This window comes from Taeniopygia guttata, chromosome 5 (assembly GCF_048771995.1).
Source record: "Taeniopygia guttata chromosome 5, bTaeGut7.mat, whole genome shotgun sequence".
NCBI lineage: Eukaryota > Metazoa > Chordata > Aves > Passeriformes > Estrildidae > Taeniopygia > Taeniopygia guttata.
The window spans coordinates 54,610,876-54,637,680 of NC_133030.1; the positions used below are offsets into that span (position 1 = coordinate 54,610,876).

A 26,805-nucleotide genomic window follows, 5' to 3' on the forward strand; every position below is an offset into this window, starting at 1 on the left:
CTGCTTTAACATATGTAAATTAAAGAAAGATTCGCTCCTAGAAGGAAGTTACTGTCTTTACAAGCCATTTATGCACTGAATTAATGCTTGCTTTTAGTATTTAGCAGGTGTTGGTGTTCAGAAATACTGCAGCTTCAGTGGTCTCTGTCTTAGAAAGCATCAACATACAGAAGAATTTTAAACTTGGCAGGACTTCTCCTGAACTGAAAAAATTCAGTCTTTGTCAAGGCATCTAAGATTCCTTAAAAGTAAATATAACTCCAAAATAAAACTGAGTGTCTAAAGAATCTAATGATCACAAAGACTGCAACAGCAGTTACAGAACAGATCAGAGCTCAGAGGAGGCAACAGACCAGTAATTTATTTCAACTTATATATACTTTAGTGGCATTTTGAAGTAGAACCCTGTTTACACCAGGATGTGAACTGCTGCATTTAAGTAGTCCACAATTCAATTGTGGAATTGGATTCCACAGTTTCTATCTCTTAGTAAGTTAAATCAAAAAATACTTCCAATTTGCGTTCCTGAAATTGTCCCAGGAGGCTGCTGTTCCTCAACTGCAAATATGCTGATCAGTAGTATGCACAGAACTGGCAAAATTGAGTGAGGAGAACTTGTACCAAAAAGCATCAGAGAAAGACTGTGTCCACTGTGCTTGCCAGAAAAATGCCAAGTGATTTATCACTACCTAACCGGTAAAAAGAAATACAGCTTTTCCCTCTGCATGACACTATTTGATAAAGTGGGAACTCAAACCAAACTTATCTCCATATACTGGAATGAATAATTACTTTTTGATCCTAATACTGAAGGCAGAACTTATGATCTGGAGTTGATTTAATCCTTAATGAAAATATTTCATCCTGGCAAACAGAAGCTTTAGCTGTACTGGGGGTTTTGTTGGCAGCAATTACTGAATTTTGTTATATATACACACTGTTGTCAGGGCAACATTAGCTGCAAGTAATTGCAAGAGTTTGTTTATTCATGACTGTGAGGATGTAATAAGAATTTGGGATAGACATTCTATGAGCCGTATCTTTGTATGCACCATCGCCTTTTCTCTCAAGCTGATTTTGCATTACTGTACTTACACTTGTTTGGAAGAAGGGTGTTTTCTACAATGCCAGGCAAGGAAAAAACACCAAACCCAAACAACCAATTTTCAGAAGCCAATGTATGCTCTCAAGAAAATAATACAAAACAGTAACAGTTGATGTTTTGATTCATAATGAGAAGTGAAATGCCAGCATTGATTTCCTCATTGAAAACCAGGGTACATGTGAAAGACACAATTCTCCACACACCAATTCTATTCTGATCATATTCTCCTCTTCCACTGATAGATGGGATGATGATATTTTGTTTATGCAAAAAGAAAACATACATTTTAATAATTTGAAAACATAATTTAAATGTTTTACTCACAGGTAAATAGGTTTGTGATTTAGGTTTGAGAGCTGGTGCATCTACACTGCAGTCAATCTGTATTATGCTACCTAATAGAAAATATTTGGAGGCAGTTTCAGAATGACTGAAAGCTGCAGGAAATGCCAGCGGAGATGATCTGACACAGCAGACTGGGCATTCTGCACTGCTACCCCAGGAATGGGCGCATGCTGGCTTCATTTGTCAAATTTCCTCTCATTTCTAAAAGCAGGTCAGGGAAGAATGCCCGTCTTGTCAGCATCACCCTCAAAAAATAATACGTCAACTCTTCCCACCTGCAATGTGGTTAAAAATTGAGAAGTCTCAAAGTATGTTTTGAATTTCTACTTTCCATTTATATTCTGGATCAATCAATTTATGCCAATAATTTCCCATCTGGAATCACAAAACACCCTTACACTGCAACAGGCAAAAGACAACCTGCTGGATTATGATCACTGCAGCTTCAGTGGTGGAATTACCCCAGGATTCTTATTTGAGGACTCATCTAAATTTTGTTGGGCAGGACAGATTTCCAGAAATTCACAAAAATCACTTAGCTGAAGCAGCCAAATGTTCAAGGACACCTGACGTTTTGTATCATTGGTAGCTACAAGTTTTAAATAAATGTGACAACGGCAAGAAGATAATACAGACTCACAATTCAGGTTGAAAGGGACTAGCTGGTCTCTAATCCAATCTCCTGCTCAAATCACAGTCAATATTGATTTCAAGCCAGGTTACTCATGGTTCTGCCTGGTCAGGTTTCAAAAACTTCCAAGGATGGAGATTCCATGGGCTCTGTGGACAACCTATTCACACAACAAACTGCCTACACCAGATAGTTTCACAGTTGATGGTGTAAGTGATTTGGGGTTTAAGTCATTATATAACATGACAACAACCTTCAGGTGGATCTACCCTGAAGGTATGTCCAAACTGTCTGGTCAGACACAAGTTCATCTGCCACCACGCTCTGCTTTATCTCCTAATTCCCTCTACAAAATATTGTGGTAGGAAACTATGTGAATTGCAAAATAGTAATGTCAGGGAAAAACAAAATGACGCAGATAACTGTCTGCGGAGCCATACTCCCACCAGGCAGATCCAGTATTTTATTTAAGATATTTTCTTTGGAGGAAGAACATGAAAGAGCAGCAAATTTTACCATTTCCCTCAGCCATCCGTCAACTTACATTCTAGAAATCAAGTAACTTGTGTGCCCTTTGTGCCCCCTTTTCAAAGAAACAGCACTCCTATGATATTGCTACTAAAACAGCAGGCTGGCAGGTTTAACAAGTTAGTGCTTGTATACATGTCTTGGGAGATACCCACACCCAGGTAGCCCCAACCTGCTTACTAAGGTGATAAATGCCTCTTACAACCCACACTTGAGTTTTAAAGAAGTACAATCCTCTTGTATCAGATTGTGACATTTCCCCTGTATTTTAGAAATGCAAATTTTTTTTTATTCTTCCATCCTATGCTGACTCTAGTTTTAATTTTTCCAAATATAGATCCTTGCTTCCCTTTTCCTGTGCTGGCCTGTTTCCTCTTACTGTCTACCTCTGTGAATGCTTTTTTTCAATCTAGTTTCCTACGGAAATAAGGTATGTGTGATCATGCTGTTGGTATTCTGAAGCCATTCCTCTCACCCAGTACCTTTTGATCCCAATTAAGTCCCTTCAGATCCCCTTTACCAAATTGCTCTGAAGATGTCCAAAGACACAAAGTTGCTACAAGTTTTATCTAATAAACGGCACTGAATAGGAGACACCCATGGTATCACCTCCACTAAGGGAAAGGCAGCAGCAGGAATAAAGCAGTTACCTGCTTAGCTGGCAGCCAGCACACACCCAGGTGCAAAGCAGACATACCTCACTGTCCACAGTCATGCAGGGACAGTGGGACAGTGCTGCACAGAAGAGGAAAGAAAGGAAGTGTGCAGCAGAAAAGAGAAGTTCATGCAATGGGAAGGGCAGGTGGTTATGCCACTGAGCCTAGTAAAGTTGATAAATACAAATTTACAGGAAGACAAACTTCACCAAAGTTCTGCTGTTTACAAGTCAAAGTGATGCATTCTGTGTTCTGACACATTTGCTGCGGTGCCTTTGACTTTTGTCATGCTCTCCCTCCTGTTTTTACAACAAACATAGACACGCTTCTCTTAATCTGTCTGCCTCTTGCCCAATGATCCAATTCTTCATCACTCATCAACATCCACTGGATCAATGTAGTGGTGCAAGACTCTTGGTTATCACTACAATGAAACTCCACTGGCTTTAAAACCAGAGAAGCACAACCTGGTTACCTCTTACAGTGCCTGCAGACCTTGCAGAACAGCCTGTTGCTACAACTCTGCTTGACATGCTGTCAGAATCCTCTTTATTCCCCAAACAAGGCCAGCTAGTTTTACAGTGGCTGGTACTGCTCTCTTATAACAGTATCATGGCATTTACTAAAATTCCATAGAAACACATACATGAACACAATAGCAAGAAAGTCTGAGTCTTCTTGAGGTGGATTTTTCAAGACAGAAGGTGGTAAGTAACCAATTATTAAGTTAAATATCATATTGTTAGTCTTTATTTGGTATACAAACACTTTAAAAGCCTTCAAGCTTTCTGAAGAACTGTTGCACAAAGGTATTCATTTGCAGCCAGTTATGGATTTTGCTTCATTTTATGAAAGTATTCTGATATACGTAAAAGAGCATCTGAGCACCTTCCATCAGATACCGTGCTGACACTTAACAGAACCATGAATTTGGTAACATTTGGATTCAATAATCACATACAAAACCCCTCAAAGGCTTAAAAGGATAAAAACATCATTAATTTTAGGTATAAACCAAATGTTTTTCGCTTCTGCATCTTGCTCCTTAACTGGCTTTATCAGTTACAGAAGAACTGTTTCTGGCATTTGGAATTTGTACACTAATCTGAGATAACTGCATGAAAAATTTATCACCAAGCTAAAGGCTAATGGCATTGGGAAATGCTTTCAAGAAAAATATCAAGTAGTAGTTCTGATGTTGATCCTATTAGTGTTGCTAAATTTGCCAGCAGAAGAGCAAGGCATTTACCTCAAAACATCATCTGCGTTCACTGTTATTCTTTTTGTGCAGCAAACCCCAAAAGCAAGTGCCACACAGAAGGACTCAGCAGCAATATGCCAGCTCGTTGATTAATGTTACCACAAACACTTAATAGCTGGCTATCTGCCTGCCCGGCCCATTCACTGCTCTCCATGCTTACAATGAAAGGACATCCAAGACAATACTCAAGGTTTGTACAGACAAGTACTGAGGAACACACAGATGGTTTCCAGTAGTCCAAGTGACAAAATACATTGCCAGTGTAACTCCTGTCAAGGCCACCGTGTGTCTTTGAGAGCTAAACAGAAACAGAGCTCTAGCGGGTGAGAGGAAGTAAGGGTTAGCTCACATACCCGAAGAAACACAGCAAATGACTATTTGCTGTACTCATATGTACGCAAGACCTTTCTTTGTCAAAGGAAAAATAATAGGCAAAATAAAAACCACATGCCAATCAGACCATGGTGTCTGCTAGTACCACAAGGGATGCAAGTACAAGGAGAGAAGGCTTGCATTGGTATCAAAGAGAGGGTGAAGCTCACTGCCCAATTTTTCATTTTATTCATGTTACTGTCACTGAATGATTCAAATTTAGGGAATTGTTCCTTGGTTTCTAGAAACAATTCAGTCAGGGCTTGTCTTATTTAATTACTAATATTGAAGTTGATCTTGGAAGATGAAACTGTTAGTACTAATACTGAAGAAGAATGTGACTGTAAGTAGCATTGACTTCAGGAAAGCCAAAAGTGAATTACTGTGTACACCTGGTGAAGCTTCACAAAATGTAATATTTCAAGATATTGCTGTCAGGACACAGACTTTTTTACAGGCAGAAAGACTGGACGAGAAGATCTGCAGCTCTGTAAGCACTCACAAAGGCATTTCAGAAAACACCCAACAATTTGAGATTAAATTCTAGCTTAACTCTCATGGGAGATTTAAGAAAGCCCTTAGAGAAACAGTGCTCCTGACTGCATTTGGTAGTCCAGTTTTTCATACCTCTTTCCAACTTGCCACATTTGTTTGGGAGAGGAAAAGCTGCCATGCTTCTCTAACCTTAAGCTTTTCCCCGATTCCCAGCTCTTTCATTAGATTACATACCAACCACGGATTCACTGGTGGACCATCAGCCTCTTCAGCCTTAGAACCGTCACTGACTAAAATACTGAGCAGAAGTCCAACAAAGTCTGCAAGTTGGCACTTTCTGCAGAGACCAAAACAAATGGATCTTTCTTCTACTCAAATTTTGCAAGATTTTCAAAGATGGTACTTTCCTTCCTCTTAAGTCTTGCTAAAAATCTGCAAAGAAAAGCTTACTATTCTACAATAAAGGAACTTTTCTGCTTTTTATAACTGTTGATATCCAATGCCTTCATAAGCGTCATCTTCAGTCCTTTTATTTTCTTCAAGAAGATAATACCCAGCCTGGAAGACATCAAGCCATATACAGATTTTCCTTGGGACTGTCTGACATCCCAGACATTTGAGACAACTGAAAAGGGAGCTACACAACAACTTCAATCCAGGAAATTCATTCTCTCCTGAAGGAGTTCCTCCATGCTCCTTCTCCCTATGCTCCAGTCCATTGTTTGGATCACCAGACTTGATGTGGTATGTCAAACAACGAGCACTTCCAGGCAAAAGCTAACTTGTCTATCCCATTCCATCCCCTCCCACCACACCATTCACCCATACAGCTGTGAACTGGAGCCCCAGCCCAAGAGAGGGAGCAGAATGAGGCTGCAGAAGGGCAAAATAGCTTCCAGAACTGAGGTGAATGTCATGTGGAGCAGAGCAACCATGGAAGTGGCTATACCATAGCCTGTTTCTAGTCAACCTACACCACATTAGGACAGACTCTTCCAAAACAGATGTTAAAACTTTGTACGAAACACCACAGAATGCAGTATCTCTTTAAATTAGCTTTATTCATGCCTCAATTTTTCTGTATTCCTAGTTCAGGGCCAGATTTTGCAGGTGTTGGAGAGGTCATTTAAGCCACAGCAAACGGCAATCACATACTGAAGCACATCAATAATGGAAAAATTGTTTGAGGGGGTTTACATGAATCACTAGTTACAAAGAGTAAAATTTCAATTATTCCATTCCTTTTATTCCATAACAACACTGTAAATATTGCTAAAATCAATTTATTTTACTGCATGATGAACAATCTTAACAGGATAGTTAGTAATTATTTGTAGAATAGCCTGAGAATATGACTGCTGAGAAAAAAAAATTGGTATTTTTCAGATGGTTTCAAAGTTGAGATTAAGAAAATCTCAAATTTGAGCTCACTCCAATTTCAATAACATAGGATGAAACTAAATTTCATCAGACCCAGCACCTCTTGCACATCCTAAGAAATAAAACAATTCCAATCTGATGACCACATTGTGCTGATATAAGCATACATACACTTACATTAATTAAGCCACCACTTACATCATCAATGTATGAGCAAAGTTCTGACTGCATACTTTATTTCATCTTAGAAGTAAAACTTAACAGGAAAGCAGTATACTTGTTTTACCAATCACTTACAGTAAATGCATGGGGTTTTTTTCCTCCAGATATACACAAAATTGTCTCTCAAGTTACTATAAACACAATATGTGCATTATGTAATAAAACAATTTACACTTTACACAGGTGCTGTATTTACCACATGCCACCTCCTTTATTTTTAGAGCTTAGAGGTTTACAGTAAGTTCTTGCCAAAGCACCCTACACAAATGTAACAGGAATACAGTAACAGGAGTGAAATCCACTTTGTGATGCATCCCTTTCTCTACTTATAAATTCAGAGTAAAGTAGTTGAACAGCACAACTGTAGGGATCGCTGCGACCAGAGCAGCAGTTCCACAGATCTGCTCTCTCCCATCAGCTCCAACAAACCCAGCTGGTCTCACCTCACTGACCTGATTCTACTCACTAAACCAGCAGGATCCCAAGCTAGCAATACACGTAACACATCTACCACCGTGTAGTTGAAGAAATTGAATCATCAAGGGTCAGGAGAGGCTGCTAGGCCGGCACAAGCGAGGAGGGTGAAGGAGCAGAGTTTTCCCCAAAGCCACTGTGTGCAGCAGCATGGACTGTGCTGAGCTGCCTCCCATGGTGCCCAACTCTGCACAGGCGGCCTTGCTGCTAACACAGGAGTGCCACAGAAAGCTGGATAAGGAAGCACAGCCAAATGACAATTACCTTCTGCCTGACACTTCAGTTCCCAACCAGATCAACACCATAAACCAGGAAATATAAGACCAAGGGGATGGGACAATTAGGTGAGCTTACAGTGCTACAGCACTGCACCTGACTGCAACACTACACATATAAATACCCTGAGCTGTTTTTCAATTTTAAGAGTTCATATAGCAACAGCTACTTTAAGAACAGGTGTGGCACATCTTTCTCTTCACTTCCTTCTAAATGGCAGCGGGCAGGAGGACATTTTCTCAGACATTACTCACCCTGTTTCAAAACTTGCCTGGAGCTTGAGATCTAATTAAAAGGTCACTGAAAGTCAGATCTTTGCCGTAGGAAAAGGCCATGAAGACATGCGACAAGCAATTACTGTAACCAGGCACAAGAATCTTCAGAGTAGCTCAAGCTACTCAGAAGCAGAGAAGAGGGGAACTGTCTTTAAATCTGCAGAGAATACTAACAAGTCCCATGCTAAGATTTGCTACATATTATACTGGATGGCTCAGAGTGGCTTTTTTTATTATTACAAATACTTTCAGGATTTATAACTCTTGTTCACTTCCCCCTCTAGACCAGGAATCTATAGCCAAAGCTGTTCTGTCTTGCACTACTCATTCCAATACCACTGGCTGGCAGCACGCAAGACGAAAACCATTTACAGCAGCACTATTTTCACTGACTTCAAGTGCCAAAGGTCACTACCAACAAAACTCAGGGCAAGCGGGGCATCAGGAGCATGGCCAGCTGCCTGTAACAGAAAAACCACTGGGGTCTGGGGTACTCAGAAAGTAAGCACATCTCCAGACAGCATATCAGGATGCTTCCTGACAAATTACTTACTCAAACAGGATGGAAAGAAAGTCTAAATGGAAGATAAATACATTTCTCAGCCTTCCAATGCGTGATGAAAACTTCACCCAGATAAGGCAACGTGCTTCTAATTTCACTGTGCAATTTTTCCTTAATGTCTGACACTGCCTCAGCATATTTTAAAATTTGTCTATATCTATTCCTAGGCTTTCCACATAATACAGTTAAAATTTTAGACCGATAAGAAAGATCTAAATTTTTACCAAGAGTGGGGGGGTGGGAAGAATCTACTGGAAAACAGAAAATCCTACCCCTGGCCTTAGACAGTTTTCAAAAAATTGAGTCAAACTGTATGATAATGGATTATTAGCAGTAGAGATTTTTTTTAAGTGCTCATGGCTAAAAAAAACCAAAAGGCCAAAAAATTTAATTACCAATGAAATAAACCAAGAAGCCTGCAGAATTCTGTTTTAGAATACTCCCCATTTACCAGCTATCAGTTATCAGCTTGCTAGTATCAGCTAATTATGCTGAAGTTTCAAACTGACCAGGATCATTACACCTGCTATTAAATAAAAAAAAAATTAAAAATAAACAACAACAAAAAAAATTTAAAACAGGGTTTGGTTTTTTAACACACATGAATACCCATGAAACAAAATATTTTGGATAAATGATAATCTGGAATTTTAGACATAACAATTTATACAGGTTAAAATTTTTAAACTCTCCATCAAATCAAAAATTCATTGTTAGGGGAAGCAAATCTTGGAATAGTTAAAGAGTGAATTTTTTAAATCTAACTGAATTAGAACATGACTAAAGAGCTTTTAACATCACATGTGTATGCAAAGCATACAGAACAGGAAACTAAAAATAGAACCCCAAGCCTCTTCCTAGAGACATTTCCAAGTCTCCAAGCATTATAAATTCAGCTTTCTCTAGTACAGGCAGGATGAAGTTCTTCCTTCTTTTCTCCCCCTCATTCTGTATTTTTATCATGCTTTCCTATCCAAATTTTTGGTAATTTATGTGCAGTACACTGAATAAGCTCTTTCCCTTTATCTCAGTATTTTGTGTATCAAAGAAGACTTTTTGTTTTCTTTAGTATTTATAGCCCATCTTTTCTTAACATGTTTGCCATGATATCTTTCAGAAATTCTTAAATCCAGCTTCTGGATGATTTTAAGAAAACTCTCAACAGACTGCCAGCCCACATGACATGCTCTTTAATGGACGTGCTTTTAGGCATTCCCAAACCTCTTGTAGGCTCCTGGAATCTTACATCCTCCACACTACCATTCCAATCCAGACCATACCTCCCGTTACTGCACACTCCAGCATGATCAGCAGCCAGCCAAGATCCCTGGGTTCTAGCTGCTTCCTCTTTCTTACGTATTCTGAAAGCCAGTAGGGAACAAAAATCTGTTCAATCACTGTATTCACATTGCAAATACCACGTCTCACCTCTACGTCTTGTTCCTCAGCTTTTCAAGATAAGCATATCAAGTGAGGATCATCCCAGAAAGTTTTTATATCAGGTGCAGTATCTCAAAGCATTTTGCTTTTAAGGTTGTCATTTTAAACAAAAATTTTCAGTTTTGTACATTCCTCCTTACTTGAAGTGTAACATTATCCATGTGCCATCTATGATTCATAAACACTACATCCATGATCCTTTTGCTTTAAGATTTATTTCCACACATTTAAGCAGAGAATTCTTTTTTTTTCCTCATTTACAGCCCATCTAGACAGGTGTGTTGATTTCAAAACAGAAAATCAAGTACTAAGACATTCAGAACAAGCTTGTAGTAGGGTGGCAATCTCAAATCTTCATCTATACCTCAGGCTCCATTCTGCTGGCTTCCAACCTTTTCCTTTACTCATAATTGGAAATAACAGCCAAACATTTGGAAGCTCCTATGCAACACCAGGGCGATAATCTGCATGCCAGTACAAATGCAGGGTTACACTAAGACACAAAATATCTTACAGACATATGTTATGTAAAAGAGGGAAGAAAAAGAACTAAAAGAGAGAACTTTATTTTCTGGCTCTACCATATATAGTAACTTAAAAGTGACAGTGGATTGGAGGGTGAAATTGCTACCTCTCCAACCACACTGGTCAAACCAACAATCTATACATTCTTTCTACCTACAAAGAATGTAAAGCAATCATTATTTACGTGAACAGTGTGAGAAAATTCAGTAGAAATATGCAAACATTAGAAGGCATAGAAAACTTTTAGAAGAACTTTAAAACTCTCAAAATGCAGCTGGAAAACCCTACTGGTGTAATGTACTTTTACAAGTTCCCATTTCCAGGAACCAGTGAAGATGCATTAACTTCTTTCCAGAAATCTTCCAACATAGCACACAGCCTCTGAGGAGACCACAAGCAGAAGAGGTTACCACAAACAGAAAACTAAGGAATTTCAGTCAATCTACAAAATGTTTTAATCTACTTCAATGCAACTGCAAACTACTATAGACACTGAGCCAATATTTACATAGATAAAAGTAAAATGGTTGCCCTTGTACTTTCTTACACATCATTTTAGCCATACCCCATTCCATTTTTTTTCCACATAGAATTTAATATTTTCCTTTACTAATTTGTCTTCCTATCTAAGTAAACCTTGGGTACTTTACCCATTTCATGATTGTTTTAGCTCTTCAGTAATATTTTCCACTTGCATCGACTCACTTTAAAAACACATTAGTCCCAAACCACAATCTTATAAAGACTGTCAAACTCTTCATCGTTGATGCTGCAGTTCAGAAAAGCTAGGTTCATTTTTGATACTAGTATTGTGGAGCTGAGGCTATGTAATCCTTCTCTTCCTCAAACTTCTTTGGAATTCTCTAATGTAAAAGTCTGGAAGAGCTGTATATTTTTTTTCCTTTACATAAGATACTCAATATATATGTCACTTAGGGTTTTGGTTTTTTTTTTTTTAGCCTCATGAAAAATGTGCTCAGTAATACATTAGTCCATCTTTGGACTGCCACTGTGAATCAAGCAAGGACATGACATTTACCAAAATTTTTTTTAATCTCTGGGTAGTTCCATGGTCTTTAACATACAGCTGCACTCTGGTTCTCATGAGCAGGTACACACACAACACAGGTCTGTGGCAATGATCTGCAGGACACAAATACCCCACAGCACTGGGGGAAAGATGACTGCTTATGAAACTTGACTTTTTGTTCATCAAATTTTCTGTAAAGGAGTTAAAAAGCCTTGAAGACTATACTTCTGGCAACTGTCCTACTGTTTAGACCTTAACAGCCCCAAAATTCCACTTTTGTAATAATTTCTTGACATTTAACTCTTGTTTCCTATATAATTTAAATTTTAAAACAAGTCCACAGAAGCATCATTAAAAAAAACCAAAACTAACAAAAACCTAGGTCCATAAAATCTTTCAAAACAAGTATCAGTCATGATAAAAAAAAAAGAAGAGTCATGTGTTAAACTACTCCACTGCATTATCTGCATGAACAGCAAGGGTCACTTTGTCACTATGTCTGTTACTATGCTCAGACTGCATCAGTCATTACTCTTATTTTGTTACAGAACAAAAATACACCTAATTGTTTAAAGAAATTTTACAATGGCAGAGTAGTTTATGCAGTTGTTGGCAAAAGCTCACTCCTCACTGACTATTCAGCTGTATTTTAAAGGAAGGAAAGAAAACAGGAGCACTTACAACTGTATTACATGAAATCAAAATTTAAGGAATTACTCTTCTTAAGAGCCACTCTCTAAGGAATGCATTTTTAAGGAACCAAGAAGTCACTTTGGAGTCTCACCTTTCTAATGTGAACATACTTCAACAACTCAAAATCCCCAAGTCTAGCAAGAATCTTTGTAATCTCATGTGAGAAGTTTTTCTTTGAATACCATCAGTTCCATCTCTCCTTCAAAATGTCTCTTAACAGACATTTTAGCAAAAAATCTCAAAGTTTACTTTAAAGTACAGGAACTTCTGGAAGCACCAGGTAAAGACATCAGGCTTGACCAATGTTTGTAGTATATTGACGAATATTTTGGACTTTAAATGATGCTTTTTCCACTCTTTTCTAATTCACAGACCTGTTTATTTTTTTATTTCAATACTATAAATTTTAAAACAAATACTATGACTCTCCAACAATCTATTTCTGGATATGTGTTAAAAGATTACAAGCAGACAGTGTTGATTTCCTCTTCCATGAATTGTTATGCACAGCTAAATTTATTTCCTTGCCAATTAATTTATTTTTTTTTAAACACAAAAGTGATAACAAGCAATCTCCACCCAAGTCCCTCAGAAAATGGAGAGGACAGGTTCTTAAGTGTTATATGGGACATGAGGGGGGAGGAAGAGATGAGGGCAAGGAGATTGATGTAAGAAGTAGGTCTTGCCCATGCTTTCCTCTTGCAGAAAGATAATCCATTATCTTTCACCAGCTGTCACCCACAGAGCTCTGAAGGTGAATTACTGGAGCACACTTTCCAGTGAGGTCTGTATTATTTATTCTGCAGTTATCAAGCATATACTTAAAGAAAGAACCATCATTACCAATGTGGACAATGACATATTACAGCCACAAAGATCATTGCTGTCATGTGTGCACAAGTGTGCACTACTGTTTTAAAGACACCACTGCAAAGTGCCTTCTCTAGATACAAGAAATGAAAAGTGAAGAGTCTGAACAATTAAATGAAAGAGGGAATTTGGGCATAAGAGGAGGAGAATGGTATTTCTCAGTAGTTTTAAGCAGCAAGACTCAGTCCACATAAAAAGTTACTGCCATTATTTCACTGTCTTCTTTTTCTCCCAGGGTACCTCCAGAGTGTGCAAGCACCAAAGCATCTGAAACAACTACACAATACTTTGAGAAAAGTTTCTTCTGAAAAATGAACACACATTACAAACTGCTCACAGACACAGTCCTTGCCCCAGAAGGGCAGTGGACCATTACATTATATAGTGCTCTCAACGAATGCCTTCATGGCATAGCTCACAATGTATGTTCTCTGAGAAGGGTATCTACCAGACTTCCGGGCATTTAGGAATGTAGGAATCTTGAAGAATGTGATTATTTTGCAAGGGTTTTGCTGTAAGCAAAATACTCAAAGACAACAGATATAAATTCATTGTATGGCAAGTCAAGAGCCACTCTGGATACCTTCTAAGTACAAAACAGCACTAAAAAAGGATTACTTTCTTAGGTTTTGTACCATTTGTACATTATTATCCTCGTCATTGATAGCACTTCCATATACCAATATGATTTTGAAACACTGAATTTGTTGTACATTTTGGTTAGCTGAGTCTACTATCATCCATCAAGAATATCAGCATTAAAACCATGTTGCAAGTCCAACTCCATGCAAGCCATGAGATCTCAGTTTACAGAGGAAACAAAAAACCCTAGTTTTTAAAGCTAGTATCTCCCATTACATCTTCCTCTTATGAGGAACATTTGTTTCACCCTGTTGTTAGCAACTGCTTATCCAGACTCCTTATAGTGTCAGCTATAAGCATATTAGGAGCCCTATTAGATAAGAGATCCTTTGTGATATGAGAACATATCTAGTACAACAACTACACCTGTACTTTTCATAAAGGATGATTCAGGCTCGCAGTCATGCAGGGAGGGCAGGCTCTTCTGACAGCTCCATGGAGGAATGCTTTAAAATTTCCAAGTGCTATCAAGGCTAACTAGACAGAAGGAAACCACACTTGAGAGACAGCACTAAACATAAAATATAGGTTCAAAGTTCTTAAAACCTGTTCTGGCAAATTCACTGCCAGGAACAAGGAAACTGGTGCCTTCTTTAAATACATGGAAGAACAACATGAAAAAAAATTTAGTTTCCCTTCATTTAACAAGCCTAGTCAATACTTATAGTCAGACTGTGGTAAAATGCCAGCCAACCAAAGTGACCACCTGAGACTATCAAAAAACCAAGTTGTGTTAGCTACTTTATCTACAGCAAGAAGATGCTATTTCCCATATTGCTTTTCATTCTGAGAAGTATGAAGAACAACTATTTACTATTAGAGCAGCCATGATGTTAAATATATTTGTTAACTTGAAAAAAAAATATACTGAACCGCAAAGTAAACTTAGATTGGAAGGGACTCCTGTACACCAGAATCCACCCAAATTACTCAAAGCTGAGATAACATCAAAGTTCAATCATGTGACAAAGGCCTTGCCCAGCTGAGGTTTGCTGCCAGGATAATGAGCCTTTCATCTTTCTGGGTGACTCCTCCAATGCAAGGCCATTGTCAGGAGGAGCACTTTTATTTTTCTCTCACAAAGACTCAGAATCCTCCTTGCTATAGCCTGTGTCCACTGTTAGTCCGTCTTGGCAGTGCACCCAAGGAAGCATCTGCCTCTCTGCACTCCCTAACCACACATGTGGCAGTGGAGGGTCATTATGAGATTCCCTTTCTGCAGACATCTAATGTTTTTGTTGTATCTCACGTACTTCAGGCCCTCAGCCACATCAGTGGTTTATTCCTAGACTCACTTCAGTTTCCCAGTGGTCTTTCCGTACTGGGAAGCCCTGAACTAGACACAGTACAAGAGAAGTGGCCTTGGAAGAGTGGTGTGAAGAGAAAAACAACAACTTCCTCAGCCTGCTGGCTACACACTCCAGATGCAATCCTGCACATAGGCAGCTTCCATTTCTACAATGATGCATCACTGACTTCTTCAACTGATTGTTTACCAGGATCCACAAATCCTTTTTTGTAAGACTGCTGCCTAGATGGTCATTCCCCAACTTGTATAGCTGTACATAGTAGCAAGACTTGGCATTTGTCATGCTGAATTTTGTGATGTTTCAGTGTGAAGGAAGTATAATGCTGTATAGAAAAGGTAGAGGATGGAATGTGGTATCTGCTATTCCCACCCTCAAAACATGCCTGAAACATTAAACACAATCTTTATGATGTTTAACACTACCCACAAGAACAGGAAGTCTACCTGGACAACCTAGAGATTTCGTTCTGTCAGGATAAACCAGGGCAAATTCTCCTGGTCTGAGCCACTCAAATTCATGCATGCCTTTAACACTGATGAAAATTACTGCAAAGCCATTTCCTAAGGGCAGTAAAAGGCTCTTCACAGATAGCTTTTAACTTTCTTAATTAAAAATTCCCACTTCCCTCCTTCAGAAAATGTCAGGGCTTTTATCTTCACAATTCACATCAGAGTCAACTTCAGGATGCACAAGGATTGATTATTTCTAGCCACAGATGTAAACCTGACTAGGTCATGTCTGCCAGGGTCAAGCCTGGCCAGCACAGCCCTGTAGGTACAGCACTACATCCAATCCAGTAAATCCTGTTGGCCCACAGAAGCAAACATAGACTGATAACCAGAGTTCAGTTGCCTTAATAACCAGTAAATACTTCTAGTGGTAAGATAAAGACAGTTGTGGGTCTGATACAGCCTCCAGTTAGGCATCCCCACACTGTTGTCCCATGTTATCTGAAGTACCAGGCCAGAAGAACCACAGTTTAAAAACAGCTGTGTGTATATTGACATTATTCCCCACTTAAATATCAACTGCTCAGGAAACCAAAGGCTGAACTAACTGGTAATGGAAATCTTAATTACATACCAGAGTAAGTTAACACAGTCAAACTTAACTCCTCTATGCAGTGATATGATGCCACATGACCTAAGGCATTTTACTACAACTAGTTAAAGCTGGTCTGGAAGTAAAATGTGTGTGCTTCTTCCCTGTGACACAGCTGACCTGCAAGCTCACAGTCAGTCTGCTCTGACAGATGAAGTGCTGAGAGTTTAGGAAAAATACCTATTACCCAATAAAGGCAGAAATATTAAATACCACAGGCTCCAGCCTTCACTCTGCACCTACAACCCAACTTCTATCACTCACTCTACTATGACGTTTAGATCACTTTTAACCTCTTGTACATGCAAAACTTTTCTTCTCACGGCCTCCTCGAGGAAGTCCCATGGTTCTGAATCACAAAAATGTCTTCCTTCAAGATGTGTAACTTGAGAGTATTCCAAGGCAACAATGCCACCCTAAAAGTAGCCACTGATGGGGAGAACAGAATGAGATTCCCTCCTTGGCTTAAAGAGCATACAAACTAAAAAGAAAGAAAACATGGTCAGATATTACATTCCCATTTCATGCTGACATAATGTAAGCAAGCACAGACTAGACACAGAAAGCTAAATCCTTAATTTAAAAATTTCAATACGAATATCTTACTCAAGTACACATAAATATAGGAAAAACACCTAACAATAGGAAAAATGTGCTTATTCTCCTTTGGATCCAAAAACTAGAAGCCTGTAGAACAAAGCCTGCAGAGCGTGCACACTGGGTGTCCATCTCTCATGGGTCATAAGAGACAAACCACAGCCATGCAGTCATGATACACAGAAATGGGGGTGGAGGGAACAACACCACATGACAACACAACTAATCCTATCAGAAAAAGAGCTAAATCTAAAGACTAAAAACATGTATTAAAAAGCAAACCTTTGGGAACACTTTTCAAAATTATATAATAGGATCTTCATGCCTGAAGTCACCCTCCTGCTGTTTCTACTCTGCCTTAATTACAGTAAAATAAAAGGCACTCTGAACACTCCAGCTTTCTGTATTGATAATCCAAGTCACACGGGCAACAATAAGGCTGGCAGCACATAGTAAAGGTCCATGAAAAAGCCAACTTTTGAGGAAGGATGTGCAAAATGAAGACCATATAAACCATGTTATAACAACATCAGTAATCCTAAAGTGTGCAAGGCAATGGAGACAATCCCCATCCACTCCCAAGGTACAAGTCAAATCTCTGTAAGTAGTGGGGGAACCAGAGACAGAGGAATTCCTCAAGAGTGGGAAAAAGATTCCAGATGTCCCATGAGTATTACCATGCAATTACTACAAACCTTGTCCTTCCTCAGATGAGGACAGGTATTTCAAAGGCATGCAGTTTAGTTATTAGACTAAGGGACCATTACTGGCAGGGAAATCATAATATACAACCCCCCATACTTCCTTAGTTGTCGCTGTGCTTTGGTGCTTTGGGTGAAGTTATACCTCCTGTAAAAATAATGAATCCACAAACTACACAGTCACAAATAAAAAGTACAATATTGCCAGAATAGCTACAACACTTCTTTAAGACTGACTTCCATATACCAACTCAAACGAGCTTAAAACAGGTGTCGTTTTACTTGTTACTTCACCTTTCACCAAATCGTTTGATGACAACTAAAACAACATAACTCAGGTTTAAGCTGAATTAAAAGTCCAGACAGAATTTTGTATTGACTTTTCCAAAACCCTGAGCATGCACATCTCACTAAACTGGCATAAACACATTCCAAGCAGGACTTCACAAAGCAATTACCCATGTTTATTTTTATGATGGAGAACAATTACAAATTAGGAAAATAATTTGGGATATATTTGAAATTGGTGCTGCTTCTGATCTTTTCTTGGCATTTTGGTGAAAGGCACATATACAAATGCACCCCTCAATGGCATTACACTTAAACAGATTAAGAATTATACTTCAGACTTAACTAATGCACATCTGATTAACAAATTCCACACAGTTTCAATTATTTAATACTTGATAAAGATGTCCCCACTATTTTCTAAAGTTCAGACTCCTTTATAGATGTCTTAGGTAGGGTATCCAGAGGTACTAATCACATTTGAAGCTTTAGGCCATAGTTAAGTAATAACACATTTCAGTGTTAAGACCCTGATGACATGAATGATAGAAATTAAGATCTCAGGCACTTCAGGATGCCTAAGGCCTCAGCTGGAAATGATGGATGCACACACTTAATCTGAATGCACTCTAAGTATATCTCCAGACATGATTACTGAGGTCTATGCAAAATCAGGGCTTAAGAAAACAGTGTGTAGTTTCCTACTGAAGAAAGCTACATTCATTATAGTGAACAAGATCTTTATAAATGAAAGCCTACATTCTGGCAATCTGCATATGCTGATGAGAAAAATGGGTTGGAAGCTTTTAGTGTTAGGAGACAGCTAAAAAATGAACAGATCGCATTGAACCACAGAGCAAATGTACATAAAAATTCTCAGACCTGAAAAATATTTTAAATTAAATCCCTTAAAAAAAATTAAAAATTAATAAAATAAAATGCAAAACACCCCCTAGTACTTCAGTGGAATGTAACAGTGAGCATGATACAAGCCCTTTGGTAACATCCAGAATACATTGTAACTCTCAAGTGTACCTTATGGGACTTAGGAAACAAATGTCAACTCTATTTAAAGTATTATCAAAAGCAAGAATATATTAAAAAGCTTAACAAGTCCCTCCTAAGTTTCTAAACAGGTTATTTGTAGTCCATTGTCGTGTTAATTTTTTCAGACTTTGGTAATGAAAAAGATGAACCCATAAAATTTTTCATAATCCTAGGCACTGCATTCTGTTAGTGTCACAGAAAAATTTGCAATTGTTAAGTATTATTCTTCCATTTTGTAATACCCATCTTAAACCAGTTTGCATGAATTGCCTCAAATTGCATGCAAGGGAAAAAGTGTATTTTTTTATAAATTTAAAGAATCTGTAGTTTAACATTCCCAACTAATCTCAACTACAGATCAACATTCCTAAAACATTAATATACAACCATAAAGGAGAAGTAACTTGCTAAAAAAAAAATGAAAAAAGTATTTTCAATTCCAATTCACACAAGTTAAAATCATTTGTTCTAGTAGGTGTGGAAGAAACTGATTCATTCCCACACATTAATTGTTTGCAAAAATAGACTAGTTCAACTTAATTTGATAAAAAAGTTCATTGTACTAGATCTGTTGACTAAACTGACTTTCAAGCCATTTCCATTGGCAATGCGTAACTCTGACGACTGTGCAAGTTTTAAGGATGTAAATTGAGTAATTTTTTTTTGCAAAATATTGTCTCTTAATATTATCTGTGAAAAATCAATATGAAAATAATTTAGATTTGCAAGTGAAACAAGACAGAAAAAATATTTATGGATGCTTATGAAATCCTACTTCTGCATTACACTTTATCATGTACCATCAGAGAGAAACTACTAGCTGCACACATATTTTCCTGTACGAAGACAAACTTATCAGTGGCTTATTTACCCCCTTCTGAGTTTCCATAGATAAACAAAATTTAAATGCAAAATATAGCTCACAGCCTTCAATATATCACATAACTCCTCAACCTCTAACTAAAGACTGGTGTTATTTATTAGCACCATCATCCCCAGGAGAAAAGCAATACCGATTCCTTCTATGGGACAAAAGACAATCTTCACCCAGGCCATCTGTCACTTTAACAGCACATGCCAATGGGCCTCTCATCCTCCAGACCCTGTTACTTTGCCACTACCAAAACACAACCGTAACCTTCAGTCCCAGTGCTTCACAGCATGAAGTTTTACAGAAAAAGTCATTAAAAGATTCTGCCTCATTCTAAAAATAACAGAGTGAAACAGATGTCCTGTAAAGAGTCCAGCATCACACAGCAGCAGGATTTTAACCACATGCCCTCATGTCACTAGCCCTGACTACAATGCTGTCAAAGCTAACATGGCAGTTTGGGCTCCTTCAACATGAATTAGTCCTACCATACATCTTTGAAAAGAACAAAACCAGCTTCTGCAGGAAACTGGGATTCAGCAGCCAGGGTCACACTATCCTGCCAGATGACCATCATGACCTCGTTACAGAAAGTTATCCAAGCTATGGTGTCCCATCTATGACCACAGGAAAGCTTTCAGGAGCAGGGAGGAGTTCTAGCTGCATCCACGCTGCACAAAAAACCCCACGGTCACTACCACCACTCACCTTTCCAGAACATCCACAAGGCACCTGTAGCTGTATCCTCCCCTCGTAAGCCCTCAGTGCACGCCCTCCTGCCACTACCTCTGCTATAAGGGATCATAACAGGCTTTGGTGGATAGAAGATGATGTAGAGAAAACTTAGCCAAAATCTGAAATTCAATTTTCTTGTTCATCAGCTGTCTTCATTATCCAAGCACTGTCACTTCACACACGTGCCCAACAGGCTTATCACTCACTGCACAGCCTCTGCCTGCACAGAGAAGGACATTATGCAAGCTGGCAGAGCCTGAGGCCCCTTCCTGGATTTTTATGTGTATTTCTGCAAGCAGGGGAGGGAGAAGACTGCCACAGGAAAGGAAGTGAGGAATTTAAGCCCTCAAGACAAGAGATATGACATGTTATCAAGTGACAGTTTTTCCTGGTGTAACCCCAAAAGACCAATGGATTCTCATAAGCACCCCTAGAAGTCCACAGTCCATCAGTTCTGAGGTCATCTCAAAAATACTTGAGGATAGTTCTGCCTCCTATGCTAGCAGCACACTTGCCACACATTGTGCCCCTGCCCTTTCCTAGTACTTTTTTTAGTACAGCAGTTCGTATAGCACAGGACTAGGTCAGCCCTGCTGCTAGTTTAGAAGATGCTCTAGTGCAGGTTGGAAACACCCTTTCCTCAGGCTCACATGTACACTTCTGAACACAACTGCTCTCAGACTGAGAGAACAGGCTCTACACTGTTCTGACAGAAAGGCCACCCTGTAAGGTTATTACCTCACTAACTAGGTATTTTTTTCTCTGAAAGGTTAAGGTGTCTCTTTAAGCAGAACTGAAAGGACGAAAGACTAGGCCTCAGAGTCAACTTGCAAAGCTCACCAAGCCCCTCCAAATGGCAAGATCCAAACTTGAAGCACCAGTCCTGACAGTGACCTAAAGCTGTGAATCACTGCACCAGCACAGCAGCCCTTCCTGGCCAATGTTCTGTGCATGGTTTTTTCCATCTATGGTCCAGACTCAAGTGTAACAAATATATACCCAAAAGTGGCAATTCAGGGCTAGGCTAGAGGTTGTTTTGAGCACTCTGTGTGTACATTTTTTCTCTCCTCTAGTCTAGACTGGGAATATATTGATGTTACTACAACAGCATCCACGTTTTATTATGCCAGACGGTCTTCAAGAGCTCAGCAGCAGGTGCCAAGCAAGCCTACTTGTGCTAATCATCTGCATTTTCTTCGTGTTCCCCACAGCTTCAGCATCCTTAAGAGTTTCTCTCAGGAAAAAAGAAAAACAAATAGAGAGATAAAAAACTCCACCACCACCATCCAAAAGCAGAACACCACTCTAGCTGGGTAGCAGACCTTGCACAAACTGAGAGCACAGAAGGTAAGTAAGTCAGCATTCAAATACACAGCTCATAATAAATGAGGAGAAACAGTCCACAGAAGTATCTCGTGAGCCTTGTAAAACAAAAACAATAAACATGTATCAGTCTAAATTACTCTGACATGGGTTTTGAGGTGCTACCACAGAAAGAACCAGCCAGTATAGAGTCTGGGAGCGAGACAACACTAAATGAAGTGTATGGGGACACGTGCCACCTTGCCCTCTGTAGCAGGCCAGCAGTATGAAACAGGGCTAGAGGAAACAAAGGCTGAAGCAAGAGAGGCTGTGCAGCACCAGGATCGGTTTGAATACAAATAAGGCCCATTCCTGAGAATCTCCTCTGAACATGTTTGAGTACTGGCTGCAAACTGTGATGAGCAGCTGTCCAAAAATTGAGCAGCCGGTTACACCAGTCCCTGGTGACTGGAAGGAAGGGGCAGCGAGCACCAACCACAGCCTGCTAAGATAACTCCTGAAAAACAAGGTGATGTCAAACCAGCACAGGAGTGATGCCAGCCAGCAAGGTGCCCTGCAAGCAGCCACTCTAGCACAGGGTTATGCAAGACTCGGATGCCTCAGTGTGAGAGAACAAGAGGCTCCATGGGGAGGAACACGCTGTACCTGAAACCTAAAGGACAGGTGGTGCAGACACCTGAGCTGTGACTCTGCTGCTCCAGCACTCTTGTACTTCTCTCCTTGTCAGGACAAGAGAGAGCATTTTCTGTAGGAAAAGTCTCTTGGGACATCTCTCTGCAGTGGATGGACAATACCACACTGCACACCCACAGTCCATCAAGTAAGTCCAAAGTCCATGCAGCCTCCTCGGTGCCTGCTGATAACTTCAGGTAGTCTCACTTTCAGAGAGGAATGAGCAAAGCCAACTAGAATAAACAGGACTCTTCACTATTTCTCACTCTAGGAGCAGCAGGTGCAGCAACAGTTTAACAGACACTAAGCACAGATTTGGGAAATTCTTTCTGAACATGTAGACATGGGTCTGTTAAGTAACAGACTTGGATTCAATTTCCACTAAGAATATTGAGCATTATTTCAATATCTATTATATAAACAATATAACAGTGATAACCAACTGGGTGCAAGCTTATTCAACAGAAGTTATAAATAAAAATAACTTAGAAGAAAAGGACTTTGGACTCCTCACGTGCAGTTCAGCTAGCTCTTCTCCAAAGACACTTGGCATAAAGATATGTGTATTATACACCCAGTATAGGGAAAGAACAGTCTGTTTGAAAGCTCCATTCACCATGGGAAAGCTATAATTGACAAGGTTAAAATGGCAGATTCTTACACGATTTGTAAAGCAATGGAAGCCACAAGCTGCCCCAAGGCAAAAGACCACACCCTGCGCTCTTCTATGGTTAGCAAATAGGAAGATTTAAGCCTGTGGCAGGACTACCAGGAAGCAGCAGAGGAATTAATAGGACAGAAGCAATGGGATGCACCATTTGGAGTTTATCAGCCTCCACAGGTAAGGTGCAAGGCTTCCGCAGATGTTGAATAGAGAGGAGGTAGCCTAAATTTCACAAGATGAACATGGGACTTTATTTTCTGGACTCCTCATTTCTCCAGTATCCACCAGCTACAGTTATGAGCAGCACCGAGCTCTGTCAGAAAGCAAAGATATCCATATCCAGCAACTACACCACACAACTCAGAATCAACCTCCTCTGCACCACAGCCAGAAAAAAATCCTGCCTCAACTACCACACCTGAACTCTTATTTTCTCTAGCCAATTAAGAAGGCAAGCAAGTCCATTAACCACACTGAATCATTTCAAGGGAATTTTACATGTGTGATACCTCACACCCAGTTTTAAAATCACAATTTAAAAAAATGTTTGTTATATAGCTCATCTTAATTCCAATTTAATACCTATGCAGCTTATTTCCACTGCCAGTGGTAAGTCACCATTTTGTCAAAAGGAAATTCCTTCTGTCTCCAGTTCATAAAGAAACACTGATCTTCAAAGTATATCCCAAATAGTTAACTACATTCTGATGCTTCTATAGACACATAACAGCACAGAAAACTTGTGCACATTAATCCAGAATATCTTCTAACAGCAAATCAGTCTCTAATTAAGACACATCATGACATAAGGAAGATTACCATGTTTGGCATGATATTTTCCTTATTAGCTGGAGGCAGAAACAAGTTCCTCGTCAGTGGAAACACACTGTGAGGGCATTAGGACACAGATAAAAGGTATCTCGTTGCTGGCACTTAGCTGTTTTTAACAGCTTGAAGGAACGGAAGCAACACATAGTATCAACTGTAATTGGTTTTAAGGGTATCCCTTGTTGATGGAACACAAATATACAGTCCAGACTTAGGTCCACCCCTTTACCATCAAGAGCCTGGATTATAAACTTTTATCCCCACTCTGCAGCACCAGATGGTAGCTCACATACATTTCAATTATTTATTGAATAGGCACTTTGTTATACCAGAGTAATCCCACACTGCAGTAAAACCTACACACTGTTTTTATTGCGAGCTATACTTTTCATCAAGTCAGTAACCTTTTCACATTCAGTGAACACAATAAATAGAATTAAAAGAAGCGATTTTATAAACAATTGGATAATCGGCCTCTCCATCACACAAAAAATGACAACGCTGGGATCAATCAGTAAGACACAACCACCAGCAGCGCTATAGAAAAAGCATATCATTCTCTGGCCTGCCCCAAATCCTTCCAACTTCAGTTTTCAAAGTATGCTGCAGTCTGATCTATCACACTTAACAATTTGCTGGTGCTCACTCCTTCAAGCCATCAGCTCGAAAACAAAAAACTCTGAATGCTCTTTGCAGAAGACATACAAAGCTCCCATGACAAAACAAATAATCAATGTTCCCCAGGCTGCAGCCTTGCGGGGCAGATGTGATAAAGTGGTTAATTATTCAGTTGGCAATCGCATTACTGACGTCAATAGAAGAGTCCAGGAAGTGAATCCTCTTAGTTTGTTAGTGTATGACAAAGAGTGGTGGTCCCCACAGAAATTAAGGAGAACCAGCTGTCCCTTCATGTTAGTGCTGTCCTCTCTAGTGCTAAAGACACACATTTGCATTTACTGAAGTAAATCTGCCCCTCCCTCTCCCTTAGGAAATCCTTTGTTTTGTTGGTCGGGGGGGTTTTTTTGTTGTTTCTTGATTTTTTTGAAGAGTGCTCTTTTAAAGCCTAATTAACTGTACATGCATGGAACAGCTGATAAACGGGGCAACTTTCTCGTGAGCAATGCTCACTCTTCCCTCCCCTCCAATTCTTATTCCATGAAGAAGTCACCTTCGTCATACATTATTATTCATAACTTACTCAGCTGAATAAACCAGTCAGCCACCATGGCCGTTTTAACATAAATTCATTTAGACATGCAGTAGGGAAGGATCTCTGCTCTCCACATACCTCTAGTCAATAGCCTTAACTAACCAACATTGGATGGAAAACTTTTATCCTAAGTGCCATCAAAAGTATCCACATCTTCTTTTGTCAGCATGCTCCGGACTACTGGAGGTCTCTTGTTATCAGCCTGCTTAACAGTAGGGAACCATTAAACAAAGCTCTTAGAAAGGCTGCCTAGAAATACTCTGTCCTTGGGGGGCATGCCCAAATTAAAAAAGACAGCATGATGAACGGGAACTGTTGTTTCTTCGAGCCACACACACACACATATGCCCTCTGTAAAGCAAGGAGCCGGCACCAGAGCAACATTTCAAAGCCTGAGCCTGGTGCTCTCCCCTCCTCCCCTCCCCCAGGTAGGAAACCCTCCGAGGAGCACTGGATTAGCCTGACGTTTCGGGCTAAGCCGAGCAGGGTTCCAGGCCAAGGACACTCCGCCGCTGCTCCTGCTGCCGGCTGCCAAGCGGTTCGCCGGGGACCGAGGGAGGAGACCGGGAGGGTCAAGGCCCGGCCGGCGGCGGGGGTGTTCCCCAGGGAGGCGCCGCATCCAGGGGCGGCGTCTCCGGCCGCACCGGGAGCGCGGTGGGACCGCGCTGCGGGGCCGCCCCGCCCCGCCGCCTCTCGCCGGGACCGCGCGATCCCCCGCCCGCGGCCCCCCGGGCTCACCCCACTCGAGGAAGTCGGACACGTATCGGTCGCGGCGGAGCGGCGAGTCGCGGCTGCACTCGGCGTAGACGCCGACCAGGAGGTCGAGCAGGGTCTCCACGCTCAGCACGCTGTCGTTCCGCTGCGGCCCGTCCAGCACCAGCTGCTCCAGCCGCTTCAGCCGCACCTTGGCCGACATGGTGCCGCTCGGGCGGCGGGCGCGGGGCACGGACGGGACGGGGCGAAGCGAAGGCCCCGGGGCTCAGCCGCTCTCAGCCGTCCCGCGCCGCCTCCCGCGGCCGAGCGGCTCCTTCCACGGGCTCCGCGTCGGGCACGGACGGTCCATGGGCCGAGCCCGGCCACCCCCCGCCCCGCTCCGCTGCGGCCTCGCCCGGCGGCGGGGAAGGGCCGATCCCGCTGCCGATCCCGCTCCTCCTCCCCGGGCCCGGCGCGTCCCTCGGAGCGCCTCCGGCCACGCCCCCCGCGCGGCGCCCGCGCGCTCCGACGTGGGCAGGGCCGCGCGAAGCCGCGCAGGAAGGTTGGGCCGCGCGGCGCCCTGTAGCGGCAGATTCGCCGCGGAGGGCGCGAGGGGCGGTGTGGGCTGCGCGTCCGCGTCGGCACTTTCGTGTTTCTGTGTGGGTGTGTCTGTGGGTCTGTGTGCCTGACCCTCTCTGTATGTGTGTGTGGGTGTGTCTGTGTGGATGTGTCTGTGGGTCTGTGTGCCTGACCCTCTCTGTATGTGTGTGTGTGTGTGTCTGTGTGGGTGTGTCTGTGGGTCTGTGTGCCTGACCCTCTCTGTATGTGTGTGGGTGTGTCTGTGTGGGTGTGTCTGTGGGTCTGTGTGCCTGACCCTCTCTGTATACGTGTGTGTGTCTGACCCTCTCTGTATATGTGTGTGTGGGGGTCTGTGCCTCTGTGTGTGTGTTATCCCCGGTCAGGAGGTTCTTTGGGCTAAGATC

General features: G+C 40.9%; 1 protein-coding gene across 14 annotated transcripts in view; it reads right to left on the reverse strand.

Annotated features, from left to right (window-relative positions):
- CDC42BPB (CDC42 binding protein kinase beta) overlaps positions 1 to 26,340 on the reverse strand; it is a 90,989-nt gene extending 64,649 nt beyond the window's left edge. For all 14 annotated transcript variants that reach the window (XM_072930446.1, XM_032748886.3, XM_030275044.4 and 11 more), the window contains exon 1: positions 25,868 to 26,340. In XM_072930446.1, coding sequence (XP_072786547.1) covers positions 25,868 to 26,045 — 178 coding nt within the window. In that variant the 5' untranslated portion in view covers positions 26,046 to 26,340. The remainder of the gene's footprint in view (positions 1 to 25,867) is intronic.
- Positions 26,341 to 26,805: the final 465 nt, after the last annotated feature.